Raw genomic sequence first — 17,548 nt, forward strand, 5'->3', positions numbered from 1 at the left:
CTAATGAGTTTCTGCTGTTGGGTGTGGCCTATTATGCTAATGAGTTCCTGCTGGACTTTTTCTAAAAAAGAGCCCTGGTCAGAACACTAGCAGCACTATATTAAAATATATTATCCTTGTAATGTAAATCAAGCTACTTTTTACGGGGTTTTTTTTTACAGTCTCTGTTCTATTAGCATTTCTGAAATAAATGAATAAGGAACAAATGGCAAAGGCTAATTACAGACCTCCTTCAGTTAGGGCCAAATTAGACTTTACGTACAATGTCCATGAGTCCGTCATGGTGGCTTGAAGTTCTGGAGGCCTCACTTCAAAAAGGATGTGGACAGAATGGTGTGGGTGGAGAAGGGAGCGATGTGGATGATCAGGGACCTGGAGCCAAAGTCCTACGAGGAAAGGTGGAGGGACTTGGGAATGTTCAGTCTGGGGAAGAGGAGGTTGGGGGGGGGAACATGACTGCTCTCTTTAAGTATTTGAAGGGCTGTCACTTAGAGGATGGCAGGGGGCTGTTTCTGTTGGCAGCAGAGGAAAGGACTCGCAATAATGGGTTTAAATTACAGGTGGAAAGGTACCAGCTGCATATTAAAAAAAGATTTTTTTACAGTAAGTGGATTCAGCTGCCTAGGGAGGCTGTGAGCTCCTCCTTGCTGGCAGTCTTCAAGCAGTGGCGGGACGAACACTTGTGAGGGATGCTCTAGGCTGATCCTGCATTTAGCAGGGGGTTGGGCTAGAATGCCTCTATGGCCCCTTCCAACTCTATGCTTCTATAGGGTTGCCAGATCCATATCAGGAATCTCCTGGAGATTTGGGGATGGAGCCTGGGGAGGGCAGGGACCTCAGTAGGGCACAGTGCCATAGAGGCCACCCTCCAACGCAGCCATTTTCTGCAGGGGAACTGATCTATGTAGTCTGGAGATGAGCTGCAACTCCAGGGGATCTCCAGGTTTAGGGTTGCCAACCCCCCCGGTTTGCCAGGGGTCCCCCGTTTTTTGGGGGGGCTCTACCCGCCGCCGGCCAGATGGCCAGCGGGGGAAGCCCCGCCCCCAACACCCACAGCCACCCCTCTCTCTCCCTTTAAGTGTGTGGAACCCGTGTTTCCTCCCAAGCCCGACCTCTGCTTGAGATCAGGCTTGCAGGGAAATGCCAGAAAAAAGGGGATGCCCCGCCCCCTCCAGGAACGCCCCCAAAGTCCCCCGCTGGGGGTGGAAGATGGACTTGGCAACCCAGGTTCCACCTGGAGGCTGGCATCCCTATGTGGACGTAAAGTCTGAAAGGATCAACTAACCACAGTGCAAAGATGAATGTGTAAAGTGACTGTTAATATACTTGCAGTCAGCTGCAAAGCTAGAAATCCTGGTGTCCCTCAGCCCCCTTGACTTTCTAGAATCCTAACAGTAGGTCATTAACTTTCCCCTCTTCTCCTTTCCACAGATAAGGACAGTCCTTTCTATTATGGTAAGTGCAGGTCCTTCTTGCCAGTATTGTGTGGCTAAGGTAGCAGTCCTCTGTTTCTAAGTGGAAGAAACTGTGTGTGTTTGTGTAATAGATAGTGCTACACCATGGAAGGAGATCTACAGTCTTAGGTGCCCCTCATTATCCTTCCTCTGAATAGACGTTCTCCTGTACCTCCTTATGTGCCACCCAGTTTCCAGCCGCCACTTGGACTAACTCACTGGTTTTCAGTCTCTCCAGAACTGGAACCTACTAAGCTGCAAGCACATGACAGGAAGTTGTGTGAAGTCAGAGCCATGTGACAGGTAGAAAGGGATCCAAAGTTCTTCTGACATTGCCAAGACTATGAATAGCACACCAAGACCATTGGGGACAGAATAGATAAGCACCAAGTGGTGTATTATAGCAAGGAGCAGGGGTCATTTCCTGCAGGAGTGCACAAGAGCGGAGCTCCGGCAGTAAAGAGCCCAGGGGGTGGGCACATGCAACAAGCCCCACCCCCTGCTCCCAGCAGCCCTCAGTCAGAGCAAGAAGCAGCCAGGTAAGTTGCAGAGCTCCCCCCCAGCCCCCGAGTCCAAAACAGTCCAGTGGCACCTTTAAGACCAAGTTTTATTCAGGTACAAGCTCTCCCTCCTCTGCAAGGGCAGATCTGCACATTCCCCCCCCCCATAGCTAGCAATCCAAAAGAGTCCAGTGGAGCCTGAGCGGTGGGTGTTGCCTTCTGACACACTTCCAGTGATGTCAGGGGGTGTGGCATATGCAAACAAGTTATGTTAATGAGCTCCTGCACCTCTTTCCCCACGAAATGATCCTTGGCAAGGAGGAAACCATGGGTCAGGACCATGGAGGAGTCTTCCCCCCACCATCCTGCTACTCCTCTCAGTGTATGAATCGAGGGAGGCAGGCAGGATGTGTGGCTTGTTCTGTGCATGTGAAATAGCAGCAAGCGCTTCCATAAGACATCGAAAAATTATATTAGTGGCTCTCTAAGGACATGTGATTGAACATGTGGATCTTGTAACCTGCCTGAGGGGCCCAATCCGTGGGCTGAAAACCACTGGACTAGCTGGATGATGAATGATGTGGGAAAGAGGTTTTGAGAGTGGTAAACACTGCCGGGGTGGAGAAGGGCGGTATCCTAGGCAATGCCAAACACCTTCTGTTTCCTTCCCCAGACTATCATTCACTTCGTGTCAGCGGCATGATCTGTGCTGGCATCCTCTGTTTTGTCGGAATTGCTATCCTGATCAGTAAGTGGAAACCAAAACCTGGTTGGTGTGAAGGTGGTGGTTGGGGAGGGCAGGAGGCTCTTGGTATCTGTTGGGGCATGTCAGCGTAATTCCCATCAAAGTGGTAAACCCGTGTCAAGATGGGACTGGAGGCATGGGTCCACGCGATGAATTGTGTGGAGGGGAAGTAGAAGAAGAAGAAGAGAAGAGATTGGATGTATACCCCACCCTTCACTACCCAAAGGTGTCTCAGAGCAGCTTACAAACTCCTTTCCTTTCTCCTCCCCACAACAGACACCCTGTGAGGTAGGTGGGGCTGAGAGAGCTCTTGACAGAAACTGCTCTTTTTCAAGAACAGCTCTTATCAGAACTATGGCTTGCCCAAGGTCATCCAGCCAGGTGCAAGTGGAGGAGTGGGGAATCAAACCCGGTTCTCCCAGATTAGAGTCGGGGCACTTAACCACTACACGAAATATAGAAATCTGCACTATGTAGGGAATGAAACTGTGAAGGGCCCTGGCTGAGCCTCATTAAGATACCAATTTTCTCTTTGGAATTGGTGGGAATTCTGCAGAGGAACATTCAGTAAGTTCAGACGTAGGGCGATCCAGGTTTTAAAAAGGGCCTTTGCTGGTTTGTCAGTCTAGTCCACACACTGCTCAATAGGACGACTCAATGGATAAGTTGATACGAAGGTCCCTTCTGTGGACCAGGTAGAAGGTCCTGGGTTCAATCCCCTGTATCTCCAGTTAGAAGGACCAGGTGATGGGAAAGACCTCTGCCTGAGACTCTGGAGAGCCACTGCCAGTCTGAATAGGTGATATAGACTTTGATCTGGGTCTGGATTCCGTATAAGGCAGCTTCATGTGTGTCTGTTCATATGAAGTGCCCTTGCAAGGACCATTGTGGATACATGGATCTGCCTTATACTGAATCCAGACTGCTGGTCCATCAAGGTTAGTATTGTCTACTCAGACTGGCAGTGGCTCTCCAGGGTCTCAGGCAGAGGTCTATCACATCACCTATTATTTCATCCTTCAAGCTGAAGATGGCAGGGATTGAACCTGGGACCTTCTGCATGCCAAGCAGATGCTCTACCATTGAGCCATGACTCCTCTCTGGTGGTCCATCTGCTCCTAGTGGTCTTGGTAGGAACTCTCTGGGGTCACAGACCAATGAGCTCCACCAGTCCAGATGCAAATTCTAAGCTGAATATATTTTGCAAGTGCTTTCTGATCCACCTGGACTTCAGCCCGGGTTTTGTTGCTGTGCAGTGTTTGTACAATGCTCATCCAGTTTAGCAGCTGTGGGTGAGGTCTTCTCTGAATTTGTCTGATCCTTTTGTTGATTTTATTTTTTTCCTCTTCCAGGTGGAAAATGCAAATGCAAAAAGAAAACCAGGTAGGAGGAGAATCCTGGGTAGAGGCTAGTGGGGGTGGCAGCTAGTAGGTACCCCAGGTGGAAGAATGGAAAGAATGTGGAACGGCCAAGGCAAAGCCTGAAGCTGAGCCAAAATTGGGAGGAAGAGAACTGGGGCAGGTAACGATTTCATCCTCTGTAACCGATCCTCTTTTCTTGTCTAGTGTCCAGGCCTTGGTTCCTGTAAAGACTAACCTTTCAGGTAAGTGACTCCTTGGGTATGGCATGTCTACCTGACTCTGGAACCCACTGGTCTCTTGTCATGGGGTGGGAGTTGTACCCCCATCTCTTAGAAGTTTGGGCTAGGTCATCTGAGCTCCGACAGAAGTGATGGAAAGACCTGTCAAGTGGCAGCTGACTTATGGTGATGCCTGTAGGGTGTTCAAGGCAGGAGACGAGCAGAGGTGTTCTGCCATTGCCTGCCTCCGTCTGGCAAACCTAAACTTCCTTAATGTTCTCCCATCCAAATACTAACCAGGGCTGATCCTGCTTGGCTTTGGAGATGAACAAGGCCGGGCTAGGTTGGACCATCCCGGTCAGGGAGAGATCCAATGCTACAAATGCAAACTCTGAGCCACATGCAGTTTCCCCTCTAAGCTGAGTTGGTATGAGCCAGCTCACAGTCTTTTAGCCTCCAGCTCACAGTCTTTTAGCCTCCAGCTCACACATTTCTGTCTTAGCTCAGGAAGGAGGGCTCCAGAGCAGACTAATTTATGCAGCAGCCAAATTGCTCGCTCACAACTTGAATGCCAGGAGCCCACAAAGTAGAATTTCTGCTCACAGGACTCCACAGCTTAGAGGGAACATTGGCGTGGTTTGGATCCAATCAGTTTTTCTGCTGCTGAACGACAGAGGAAAGATCTCCTTTGAACCACTCCAAAATGCTATGCTGGGGGTCACAGGACCTGTATCTACAAACACCACATTGGGTGGGGTCCGTAGGAAGGAGGAGAATTTGGTGAGATTAACTGAAAAAGCTGATTGGATCTAATCCTGTATTTTGCTGCGGAGAGGACACCTAACATTCCCTAGGCTTGAAACATCCCCCAGCTTTTGATTCCGGCACTGCCTTGCAAAGGAGCCCAAAACACCAGCTTGAAAAGGATTCTGAACTTAATTATTTGTTTTGAGTAGCTCAGACTAGCCTGAACTCATCCGAGTTTGGAAGCTAAGCAGGGTTGGTCATGGTGAGTACCAGGATGAGAGACCTCCAAGAAATACCAGGGTCGTGATGCAGTGACAGGAGATGGTATACCTCCTCTGTTCGTCTCTCCTTGAAAACCTATGGAGGTCACTATAAATCAGCTGTGATTTGATAGCACTTCATTGTTACTATTTGATAGACAAGGTACCCTTGCAACCTTGCCCTCTGGTGGTGGCTGCTGAGTACTTCCTGGCAGTGGTACGTGCCCCACCTGTAGGTTTGCTAGAAATACCGAAAACCTTTTGCCTGAAAATTCCGGCATGAATTTGTGACATCTCTGGTATTTCAAGGGCAAGCTCGAATAATGCTAATTACACTTATTGTATCTCGTTCATGTTTGGGGTTTAACCCCAAGTTTGGTAGTCTTTCGGGCTCTTTTTGTAGCGGGTACTCATTTGCATATTAAGCGACACACCCCTAATGTAGCCAATCCTCCAAGAGCTTACAGTAGCTCCTGTAAGAAGAGCTCTGTAAGCTCTTGGAGGATTGGCTACATTAGGGGGTGTGTGGCCTGATATGCAAAGGAGTTCCTGCTACAAAAAGAGCCCATCTCAGCCAAACTTTCTGAGGAATTTCAAGATAAGCCATAAGAATATTGATGAGACCAGTGAAATTTTTCAGGGGTGTCTTACCTATCTCAAGTATAGGGCTTCTCATGTCTCTAATGTGCTATGTTTGGTGTTTCCCTCTTCCCCTCTAGATACAGAGTGCTGAGTCAAGAAAATGGCCACTTCCCCCAAGAAACTAATTCTGCCTCTTGTCCGTCTCCTTGAAATGGCTCCTTGAACTGGCAGCGACAGGCTGGTCCTTTTGATGTTCTTCTGGGCTCTCGCATCCATGTCCAATTTTTTTTATATGTATATAATAAAAGCTGCTGCTTTTCTGAAAGGAATTGTCTTGCTCGGCTGTGCTGGGTGGAATTACATTTGGATTTTGGGGTTGCCAGCCTCCAGGTGGAGCCTGGTGATCTCCCAGGATTACTTATGGTCTTCAGACTATTGAGATCAATTCTCTCATAGAAAATGGCAGGTTTGGAGGGTGGGGCTCTATACCCCACTGAAGGCTCTCCCCTCCCCAAACTCTGCCCTCCCCAGGTTCTACTCCAAATGGTCCAGGAATTTCCCAACCCGGAGTTGGGCAGTCCTGTTTGGATTTCTTTTCTCTTGTAGGGTCCACTGGGTATGATGAAGAAGAAGAAGAAGAAGAGTTTGGATTTATACCCCGCCCTTCACTTGGAGTCTCAGAGCGGCTTACAAACTCCTCTCCCTTCCCCTCCCCACAACAGACACCCTGTGAGGTGGGTGGGGCTGAGTGACACAAACTGCTCTTTTTCAAGGACAGCTGTGCCAGAGCTTGTGACTGACCCAAGGTCACATCAGCAGGTGCAAGTGGAGGAGTGGGAAATCGGTTCTCCCAGATTAGAGTCCGCGCACTTAACCACTACACCAAACTGCCATGAGTAGTAAGGTTAGAGTTGCCAACCTCCAAATGAGGCCTGGAGTACTCCTGGTATGACAACTGATTTCTAGACCATAGCCATCAGTTCCCCTAGAGGAAATGGCAGCTTCAGAGAGGAAGCTCTATGGTATGCCATAGAGTCTAGGTGAACTTCTTTCCTCAAATCCCCTTTCCACAGGCACTGCCCAAGATTTGCAGATATTCTGTGGGCCAGAGCTGGTAACCCTAAGTTGGTTACATACAAACTGGTGAGATAACTCTGTCGTGAGGGCAAGATAAGCAAGGGAGAAAGAAATCATTCTTTTAAATCTGTGAAAATTTTCTGCGGAAATGAATAGGACAGGATACTGGTTCCCAGAATTGTTCATGAACCCCTTTCCACAGGCACTGCCCAAGATTTCCAGATATTCTGTTGGCCAGAGCTGATAACCCTAAGTTGGTTACATATAAATGGGTGTGATAACTCTGTCATGAGGGCAAGATAAGCAAGGGAGGAAGAAATCATTCTCTTAAATCTGTGAAAATTTTATGCGGAAATGAATAGGGCAGGATACTGGTTCCCAGAATTGTTCATGAACATCTGTAGACATAGCCACAGAGACTGCATGTAAAACATACATTGATTTAACTGTGGCACTGGCAGGCGAGAAGAATAGAGAACCTTGGTTACCACCTCTGGGTTGGGAAGTCCTTGGAGATTTTGAAGATGGAGCCTGGGGAGGGCGGGGTTTGAGGAAGGGAGGGACCTCAGCAGAGCACAATGCCATACAGGCCACCCTCCAAAGCAGCCATTTTCTCCAGGGGAACTGACCTTTGACATCTGGGGGGATCAGTTGTAATAGCAGGAGATCTCCAGGTGCCACCTGGAGGTTGGCATCCCTACCCCACAGGCTTTTGTTCAGTGGCATTGGACAAAAGATGACTGCAAAGGCAGTTTGAACAAGGGGTGGGGCACAGGAAAGATCCCATGGGATGTAGGGCTGCCAGTATCCAGGTTGCTGTTACAATTGATCTCCAGACAATCAAAAGAAAATGGCTGCCTTGGAGGATGTACTCTATGGCATCATGCCCTGCTGAGGTCCCTCCCTTCCCCACACCCCACTTTTCTCAGGCTAGGGTTGCCAACCTCCAGGTGGTATAGCTGGAGATCTCCCACTATTACAACTGATCTCCAGGAGACAGAGATCCGTTCACCTGGAGAAAATGGCCGCTGTGGAAGGCAAACTCCATAGCATTATACCCCACTGAAGTCCCTTGCCTCCCCAAACCCTGCCTTCCCCAGTCTCCATCCCCCCAAATCTCCAGGTATTTCTCTACCCAGAGCTGCCAACCCTAATAGGATGGAACTAAGGTTGCCAGGTCCCCTGGGGGCAGGGGTTTGCCCACTCAACGGGCCCCTTACCTGCCAGTTTGGATCTGGCCGCCGGGTAAAACCCCATCCCCAAAGTGCCGGGATCATGGCGATGTGCACAGCTCAATGACGTCTCCCAGAGGTGATGTCATCGCACTGGCTATATTGCAGGGAAGGGGCGCTCTATCATTCGAGGGAAAACTTTTGTTTTGACCAACAGAATGTTTTCCCCTCAAATGATAGTGGCTCTGCCCCCCCATGTGCCCAGTGCAATGACGTCACTTCTGGGTGACCTCATCGCAAAGCGCACGCGCCACAGATGTCCCAGAGGGGCCGGGGCCGGGACCAATGTTCCCTCTAAGGTGTGGAGGCTTGTGAGCAAAAATTCTACTTTGTGAGCTACTGGCATTAATGTTGTGAGCGAGCGATTTGGCTACTGCATAAATTAGTTTGCTCTGGAGCCATCCTTCCTGAGCGGAGACAAAAATATGTGAGCCGGAGGCTAAAAAACTGTGAGCTAACTCACACTAACTCAGCTTAGAGGGAACACTTGCCGGGACCCCCCCTGCCGCAACAACAGTAAGACCTGGCAACCCTAAATGGAACCTTACACGCCAGTGTCATGCTTCAACCAGGCCTCAGCTTTGGGCTGGGAAAGCATTAGAGATGAATTTCTGTGTTGCCTAGCAACCATTCGTGCTGGCTTGGAGAGGCCTACCCCATGCTTTTTAAGGGCCACAGTCCTGGCATCTGTTGTCTCGGTTGACAAATATCCCTTTGAAGGATGCCAAACTTGTCAAATTTTGTAGGGCCGTGCTGTGAACTGCCCTCTGAGCCAGTCCCAGCCATTTGCGAGGGGAGGGCCTGAACTGAAGGGGAAAGCAAAAAAAAATGTGCCTCCCTGCATCACAGCTCACTTAAAATTCATACATACAGCAGCAGAGACTGAACTTGGGAAGGGAGTGCCCTTTCTGACCCCTGCTGCCTGAAATAAACGTCTGTTTGATAGGGTAGGCCTTGTTCCTAGTGCCTTCCTAGAACTATAAAAGGAGTCCCTCCCTGCTGCCCAAGAACAGGAAGGAGTCCGGCCTTGGGACTTGTTTGCATTTGGCCTTTGTTGACCTCCTAAGCAGGAAGCTTTAGCAAGCTAGTGTAGTGGTTTAAGCTGAAAAGTCTTGGCTATGAATGTCACCAAGCTACCTCGACTTCAGCAATCCAGGCCCCCCATTGGTGGCAAGGGTTGCCAACCTCCAGGTGGTGCCTGGAGAGCTCCTAGAATTAGAACTGATCTCCAGAGTACACAGACCAGTTCCCAGAATTGTAACTGATTCTATTTTAGAGAGATCAGCTCCCCTGGAGAAAATGGCTGCTTTGAAGGGCAAATTCTATGTCATTGTACCGCAATGAGGTCCTTCTCCAAACCCCACACTCCCCAGGCTTCACCCCCAAATCTCCAGGACTTTCCCAGCTTGGATTTGGCAACCCTGTCATGATAGCAGTAAGCAGGGCTCTTTTTGTAGAAAAAGCCCAGCAGGAACCCATTAGCATAATAGGCCACACCCAACAGCAAAACTCATTAACATATTAGGCCACACCCCCGTGTTACCAGAAGTGTGGTAATCCCTTCTTTCCCTTCTTATTCTGTTTGCCTTGTTTGTTGTGAAAACCCAAGGCTTTTTTTGTAGCAGGAACTCCTTTGCATGTTAGGCCACACACCCCTAATGTAGCCAATCCTAATGAGTTTCTGCTGTTGGGTGTGGCCTATTATGCTAATGAGTTCCTGCTGGGCGTGGCCAACTCAGGAGCCAGCCGGAACTCCATTCCTGTGCGTTCCTGCCCAAAAATAGCCCTGGCAGTAAGCACTGATCTTCCTTCCTGGGTGGTTGATGTATGGAGCAGTTTGTGCACATAAATGGAAATATAAGTAAACTACTGCACTGAAGGGCATAGTTACCGTACAATCTCAGACTGGTTTCATAGCCATCGCCAGCGCCAAATCTCCAGGAATCTCACCATCGGAGGGCTAGAACCTTCTGTCCCAGAATTCTGAGCACCCTCATCAAATACCCAGATTCTGAGAGGGCAGCCATGACAGTTGAACTGGTGCAGAAAGTTTTCAAGGTGTATTGGTGGTGATTGTTTTGTGCCAAGATACCTGGGCCCTGAATATCAAGCTACCAATCCTAGGAAGCAACCTCAGGTTAGCTTCTGTGCCCTGGTGGTTGGCCCTCCAGGGTGACCGGTTGACCACTGTGTGAAACAGGATGCTGGACTAGATGGACCATTGGTCAGATCCAGTAGGGCAGCCCTTCTGTTTCACATAGAGTCGCCAACCTCCAGGTGGCAGCTGGAGATCCCTCAATTACAATTGATCTCCAGGCAACAGCGATTTAGGGTTGCCAGCTCTGGGTTGGAAATAACCTGGAGATTTGAGGGGTTTAGGGTGGGGTTTGGGGAGGGGAAGGGCCTCTGCAGGGTATACTGCCATACAGTCCCCCTTCCAAAGCAGCCATTTTCTCCAGTAGACACTATGGATCTCCCCAAGGACTGCTCCCTACCCTTCCACCCCCAAATTCCACTTCCAAGTCTCCAGGAATTACAACTTGTCTCCACACTACAGAAATGAGTTACCTGGGAGAAAATGGCTGCTTTGGAAGGTGACCTCTGTGGCAGTATATCCCACTGAGGCCCCTCCCCAAATCCTGCTGTTCCCAGGCTTCAGTCCCAGATCTCCAGGTATTTCCCAACCCAGAGTCAACACCACTTATTCCCCATATCTGTGCCATTTGCCCAGTGTGCCTGGGTTTAGGCTAGGATTACCAGCACTGCCTCAGTAAATGCTGGGAGATTCTGAGGGCGTAGGGTTACCAGCCTCCAGGTAGGGCCTGGGGATCTCCCGCTTTTACCACTGATCTCCAGCTGACAGAGATCGGCTCCCCTGGAGAAAATGGCTGCTTTGAAGGGGCGACTCTATGGCACTGTACCAGGCTGAGGCCCCTCCCCTCCCCAAACCCCGCCCTCTCCTGGCTCCACTCCCAAAGTCTCTAGGTATTTTCCAAACCTATGAGGGCGGCGTTTGGGGAGGATGTGATGTCACTTCCAGGTGACGCTGTAGGAATATCCCCTGATCTCTATGGTAAAGACCAGGGCTCTTTTTGTAGAAAAAGCCCAGCAGGAACTCATTAGCATAATAGGCCACACCCAACAGCAGAAACTCATTAGCATATTAGGCCACAACCCTGACAGCACAGCTCATTAGCACATTAGGCCGCATCCCCATGTTACCAGAAGTGTGGTCATCCAGCCACACCCACCTTTTGCTTCTTATTCTGTTTACCTTGTCTGTTGTCAAAACCCTGGGCTTTTTTTGTAGCAGGAACTCCTTTGCATGTTAAGCCACACACCCCTAATGTAACCAATCCTAATGAGTTCCTGCTGTTGGGTGTGGCCTATTATGCTAATGAGTTCCTGCTGGGCGTGGCCAGCTTGGGAGCCAGCCGGAACTCCGTTCCTGTGCGCTCCTGCCCAAAAATAGCCCTGGTAAAGACCATAGAGACATTGGGAAATTCCTACAGTGGCACTATAGAGACCCTTCCTCCTGTCCTTTTCTCCCTTCCAACTCCTTGATGGCAAGCCTACTTCAGCTGCATGCATGAGGGAGATTAAACAGAGCAAACGATGCTACAACTGGGCTCACAAACAATATACTATTTTTTTTTATTATTTACAATGCTTGTACGTGGGATCCCAGTTCATGAATGAGACAGAAGAGCATATCAGGCCCTCTTTGGCAGGAGACAATCTTGTGTATTCCCAGCCCAAACTATTCCAGCTCCATATCACTGGGAAATAAATACATTGGCATGTATTCTTTGTAGCTGCCCGCTACTGGAAGGAGGTTGGTTGATTGTGTTTGAATAAACATGCTGGATATTTATAGGCAAAGGATAATGGCGGTTTTGTGCACCACTCCGTTGGGCTCCCAGCCCCCCTCCTGGGGGAGCTTCTATCCCACATTCTCTTCTACCCACCCATCGCATCAATGAGTCCAGTCTACCCTGTTCCCCCAGCATTTCTTTTCCCCTAAGGATTAAGAGGGGGGTTCCTTCTGTGCTTAATGCTAAGCTTGTGCTTTAGTATCCGACACTGTGCAGTGCCTGAAATTGTTTAAAAAAAAAAAAAAATAGTAAAACGGGAATTAAAAGGCATTGGATGCATTCCAGCAAAAGTTAGTTTGCAATCAAAGCGGCAGGCCTGAGCACGCCGACTTTGGGTGAAAGCCCTGTTCTGCCCAGGCAGGATTTACTTCTGTGTAAACATGCATTGGATCAGGCTGCCTATCTCGTGCCCAGTGATTGAGATTTTGCCATTATCACAGTCACTTAGGTTTGGCTGGATTTATGCCCCTTTGCAATGAATTTATGGGGGGAAAGCAATCCGGTTTTGGAAGAAGATAATTCTGCGGTAAAAACAAGGGAAGTGGTGAAATGAAGCAGGCTTTCAGCGGCTCACGGCATCTGTTAACGGGGAAAAGAAACGGATGCAAGCAGGTGGGATGGGAAACGCAAGCCAATACTCTGATTCATTCAACTCAGGGGGAGAGATGAGGGGGTTTTTTTTAAAAAAAGGGAAAGAATCCTCTGAAATGACAAAGCAAGAACGACAGGTTGGCAAGCAAGATCGGGCAGGATTGCCGGTAAAGTGATGCCTCTCCAAATCTGCACACCCTCTTTGTCAAGATATTTGGTTACGCATGCAGGCCTCTTCCACCTGGCAACCAGTAAGGCTTCATGCATACTGACTTTTTAAAGAGAGAGAGAGAGAATGGTATTCTGGTGACTGATCTGGTTGCCGTTTGCTGCATTTTCTAGCGATCATCAGTTGCCCGTCTTCCACCTGTCGGCCAGTTGTTCCTTAGCACCCTCTTTTCCTCGCACCACTGGGGAATCGCACTCTCAACAGCCTCTGCTTCCAGTGCGGTCACCCTAGTGGCCGTCTTGGGTACTGTACTTCCCCCCAGCGGCTGCCACCACTTCCTTTGGCGGCTGCCTCCTGATTCGACACCCCTGAACCCCGCTGCGGACAGGCTCAGGCACTCAGATCGATGATGACATGCCGGTAGATGTGGGTTTTGCCCTTGAAGCTGGAAGCGATGAGGAAATCTTGCTTGTCGACATGGACGTGGGCAAAGGAGCGCGGTGCCTGGGTGTTCAGCTCCTGGAAGTGCTGGAAGAGTCCCGTGACAGGTTCGTAGCGGTAGACTTGGCTGAAGGAGTAGTCGTTGCCAAGAAAGGCATAGCGGTAGCCGGCGATGGTCAAGGGCTGGAAAACCATGGATCCACGAGATGGCATGTGCTGAACATCTCGGAACATCGATCCATCCCAGTGCATCACCTGTAGGCAAGGGAGTGCATTGTCATGAATACTGACCATTGGTGACTTCAGTGGAAACGTCTGTCAGGGCTGGAGCTCATGCTTCTATGCAAGTGCTTGGAGGAACTTACTTAAGGCGGGCACCTGGCTGAAAAGCTATGCAAGGGCAGTCGAATATAAGGTGAACTAGGGCCTGAACTGCCTAGACAGAGGGGATATAGCTCAGTGGTAGAGCATCTGCTTGGCATGCAGAAGGTCCCAGGGTCAATCCCCGGCATCTCCAGTTAAGGATCAGCTCAGAGGTGATGCAGAAGACTTTCACCTGAGACCCTGGAGTGTCACCGCCAGTCTGAGTAGACAGTACTGACCTTGATGGATCGATGGACTAACATGGTATAAGGCAGGGGTCTTGTTGTAGAAAAAGAGCTGCCGGAACTCATTAGCATAACTCATTAGCATAACTTATTTGCATATGCCACGCCCCTGACATCACCGGAAGTGACAGAAGGCCACACCCCCTGACATCACCGGAAGTGTGTCAGAAGGCCCGGCTACTTACCCTCCTGCTTCATCCTCATTCCCAAACGGAATGAGGATCGAAGCAGAGGGCGGGGTAAAGAAGGGGGCGGGGCTTCACCACGTGACCGCCCCACCCCCTAGAGGTTCTCTTCCGGAGCTCCGTACCTGAGAGCTCCCCCCCGACTAGAGCCCTGGTATAAGGTAGTCCCTGAATCCATTCACAATGTAAAAAAAAATAAAATAGCTGGAAAGTAGAGGTGGGCCAAAGCAACAAGGGACATAAACTAATCGCAAGGGACATCTGAACATAAACTAGATGAAGTCTTTTGCTAGCAGCTGTACAAACAGCAGTTACTAACTTATACGCCCGTCCAAAATATCTGACAGATCTATGGGTCCTTCTTGCTCAATCTGGACAGAAGATTCCTGTGTTTTGGTGCAACAACCGGCTCTGATGTTATTCTGGTGTTCAAGCAGAGCTAACTATGAAGCAGCATCTAGATATTAGCCTGTGTGATGACAGGCCAAGTGGTTTGCATGGGAATCTTGCATTCTGTGTGCATGTGTGTGGAGATCATGCAGTTCTGCAGGGCCTGTAAAACACAGTTGTTCCACCAGGCCTGTGGTTGAGGACAGCACGGGTTCCAGATTCAATTGGCCCTCCCCTTTTGGGCCAAACAGATTAGGCACCCCACTGAGTTTTACGTCATCTTTTAATTATACTACTAGTTTATAATATGATGTTACCCACTCTGAGCCTGGACACAGGGAGAGCGGGATAAATCAAATCAAGAAATATGAATTTTGTGTCTGCTGGAAATAAAACAAGATGGCTAGCCACGTTAGTTTGTCTGTAGTAGAAGAAAGGAGCGAGAATCCAGGAGCACATTAAAGACTAACGAAATTTGCGGCATGGGATGAGCTTTTGTGAGCCACTGCTCACTTTTTCAGTATCTTCAGCAGTGACTCATGAAAGCTCCTAAAAGGTAAAGGTTCCCTTGCTCGAAAGCCAGTCGAATCCGGTTGCAGTGCTCATCTGCTCATCTCCTTCCACCAGGCCTGTGGTTGAGGACAGCACGGGTTCCAGATTCAATTGGCCCTCCCCTTTTGGGCCAAACAGATTAGGCACCCCACTGAGTTTTACGTCATCTTTTAATTATACTACTAGTTTATAATATGATGTTACCCACTCTGAGCCTGGACACAGGGAGAGCGGGATAAATCAAATCAAGAAATATGAATTTTGTGTCTGCTGGAAATAAAACAAGATGGCTAGCCACGTTAGTCTGTCTGTAGTAGAAGAAAGGAGCGAGAATCCAGGAGCACCTTAAAGACTAACGAAATTTGCGGCATGGGATGAGCTTTTGTGAGCCACTGCTCACTTTTTCAGTATCTTCAGCAGTGACTCATGAAAGCTCCTAAAAGGTAAAGGTTCCCTTGCTCGAAAGCCAGTCAAATCCGGTTGCAGTGCTCATCTCCATTTCAAAGCCGAAGAGCCAGCGCTGTCCGAAGACGTTTCCGTGGTCATGTGGCCGGCATGACTAAACACCAAGGCGCACGGAACGCTGTTACCTTCCCACCGAAATGGTACCTATTTATCTACTTGCAATTTCTAGCTTTCCAACTGCTAGGTTGGCAGGAGCTGGAACTAGAGACGGGAGCTCACTCCGTCATGCGGCACCCGGGTCTCGAACTGCTGAACTACTGACCTTCCACAGCCTGCAGTTCAGCGTCTTAACCACTTGAGCCACCGCAGCTCCTATGAAAGCTCCTACCCTGCTACAAATTTTGTTAGTCTTTACGATGCTACTGGACTCTTGCTCTTGTCCTCTGGAAGTATTTCTAGAAATGCTCTCATAAGGGTGAGCCATAACATAAAAGGGGGAATATGATTCATCCAAGTGCTGGATCAGGGATGATGATAATGGTTAAGCGCTGCCATATGTTAAAAATGGTCTCTGAAAAATGGACAAGCTGTCACCTGGAGATTGGTTGTGACAGCAGGAGATCTCCAGTCACCACCTGGAGGCTGGAAACCCTATAAAAGCACCACAGTGTAGACTCTTCTAAAAATCAACAGCCATTTTAGCCTTCTCCACAGCCAGTGGGAGGCTGTTCTAAGGGACTGCCAACCTCCATGTTCTCCTGGCATTACAACTGATATCCAGAGGACAGAGATAATTTCACCTGAAGAAAATGGCTGCTTTAGAGGGTGGATTCTGTCGCATTCTACCCTGCTGAGCTCCCTCCCCTCCTCAAACCCCACCTTCCCCAGGCTCCACCCCCCAAATCTCCAGGAAGTCCCCTACCGAGTTGGCAACCCCACTATTTTGTCATTTAGGACCAGTACAGGGAAAGTCCATGACTGAACCTTGGCCTACAACAGTGGATCTCCAACAAAATTACTGGAAGGGGCATAATTGTCCCGCAAGCTGAAACTGTCCTTCAAGTATGGAGGCCCCAACTAGGGTTGTCAATCTCCAGGTGGGGCATCATGTCCTTCCTGAATTCCGACATCTCCAGCTGACAGAGATCAGTTGCCCTGGCGGGAAATGGCCACTTTGGAGGGCAGACTTTATGGGGTCATACCCCCGCTGAGCGGGCGCCGCCTCCAAACCTCCAGGAATTTCCACAGCCAGAGTAGGTGACCCTTGGCAGGCTTTCGCGTTGTAGCTGCTACTTCCTGTATCCTCAAACAAGTAGATTTTGTCTCTGATGCAAGCTAGACACGACCACCTCCTTAGAGTCAGAGAACTTAGGGCCAAAACTTACATGTGGCACAATTCAGGTCAAAGGTCCCCAACCAAGGTTGCCAGCTCTGGGTTAGGAAACTCCTGGAGATTTGGGGGTAGTATTGAGATATATGTCTAGGTGCTAGAGGTAGCAAGCAGTTACTAGATCAGTTTGATCTGTTTGACAGTCCTAGCTGTCATGCTAGTGATTAAATGATTACAGCCAGGTGTTAAACTAGCAGGTGTTCTCTATCAGGCATTGTTAGAGTAGGTAATTAATTCACCTTCTTAGTGATTGGCTGGGTTTAGTATATAGGCTATAAGCTTGATAAGCTAGGTGGGGATGTAGTCTCTCAAGTGAAGGCATGGTATGCATATCTCTGTGTATATAGTCACCATTATATCTATATAAACTTTCTATGCACCTTCATCACCAGTCGGTCTCCTGCTTCCTATTTACTACACCCAATAGGTAGAGCCTGGAAAAGGCAGGGTTTGAGGGGGGAAGGGGCCTCTGTGGGGTATAATGCCACAGAGCCCATCTTCCAAAGTTGCCATTGTCTCCAGGCGATCTGATAGGGGTTGCCAGGCCCGAATGATAAGCCGGCGGGGGACTTGCTGGGACGCTCCGGGAGAGGGGAGGGAAGAAGCAAGCACATTGGTGGCGATGCTGATTTTTGGGCAAAACTCTATGGTTTGAAGCTAATTCTACCATAGAGTTTTGCCCAAAAACCAGAGTGTCGGGGGGGCGTCACTGACATGCCTACGTCACTTCTGGATGATGTAGGCACGTTGCATTTGGGACAGTAAC

The 17,548-nt window shown here is 49.2% G+C and overlaps 2 protein-coding genes across 2 annotated transcripts in view; one reads left to right on the top strand and one right to left on the bottom strand.

The window, feature by feature from the left end:
* The window catches only part of LOC107113549 (FXYD domain-containing ion transport regulator 3-like), an 8,761-nt gene extending 2,621 nt beyond the window's left edge, over window positions 1-6,140 (top strand). Inside the window, exons 3-7 of the mRNA XM_015414895.1 lie at window positions 1,432-1,455; window positions 2,628-2,702; window positions 4,052-4,082; window positions 4,265-4,302; window positions 6,005-6,140. Coding sequence (XP_015270381.1) covers window positions 1,432-1,455; window positions 2,628-2,702; window positions 4,052-4,082; window positions 4,265-4,302; window positions 6,005-6,018 — 182 coding nt within the window. The 3' untranslated portion in view covers window positions 6,019-6,140. The remainder of the gene's footprint in view (window positions 1-1,431; window positions 1,456-2,627; window positions 2,703-4,051; window positions 4,083-4,264; window positions 4,303-6,004) is intronic.
* Window positions 6,141-11,773: 5,633 nt separating this feature from the next.
* Window positions 11,774-17,548, bottom strand: part of LOC107113544 (leucine-rich glioma-inactivated protein 1-like) — a 31,174-nt gene continuing 25,399 nt past the window's right edge. Inside the window, 1 exon segment of the mRNA XM_015414891.1 lies at window positions 11,774-13,507. Coding sequence (XP_015270377.1) covers window positions 13,202-13,507 — 306 coding nt within the window. The 3' untranslated portion in view covers window positions 11,774-13,201.

The sequence above is a fragment of the Gekko japonicus genome, unplaced genomic scaffold (genome assembly GCF_001447785.1).
Source record: "Gekko japonicus isolate JY-2015 unplaced genomic scaffold, Gekko_japonicus_V1.1 scaffold2514, whole genome shotgun sequence".
Classification (NCBI taxonomy): Eukaryota; Metazoa; Chordata; class Lepidosauria; order Squamata; family Gekkonidae; genus Gekko; species Gekko japonicus.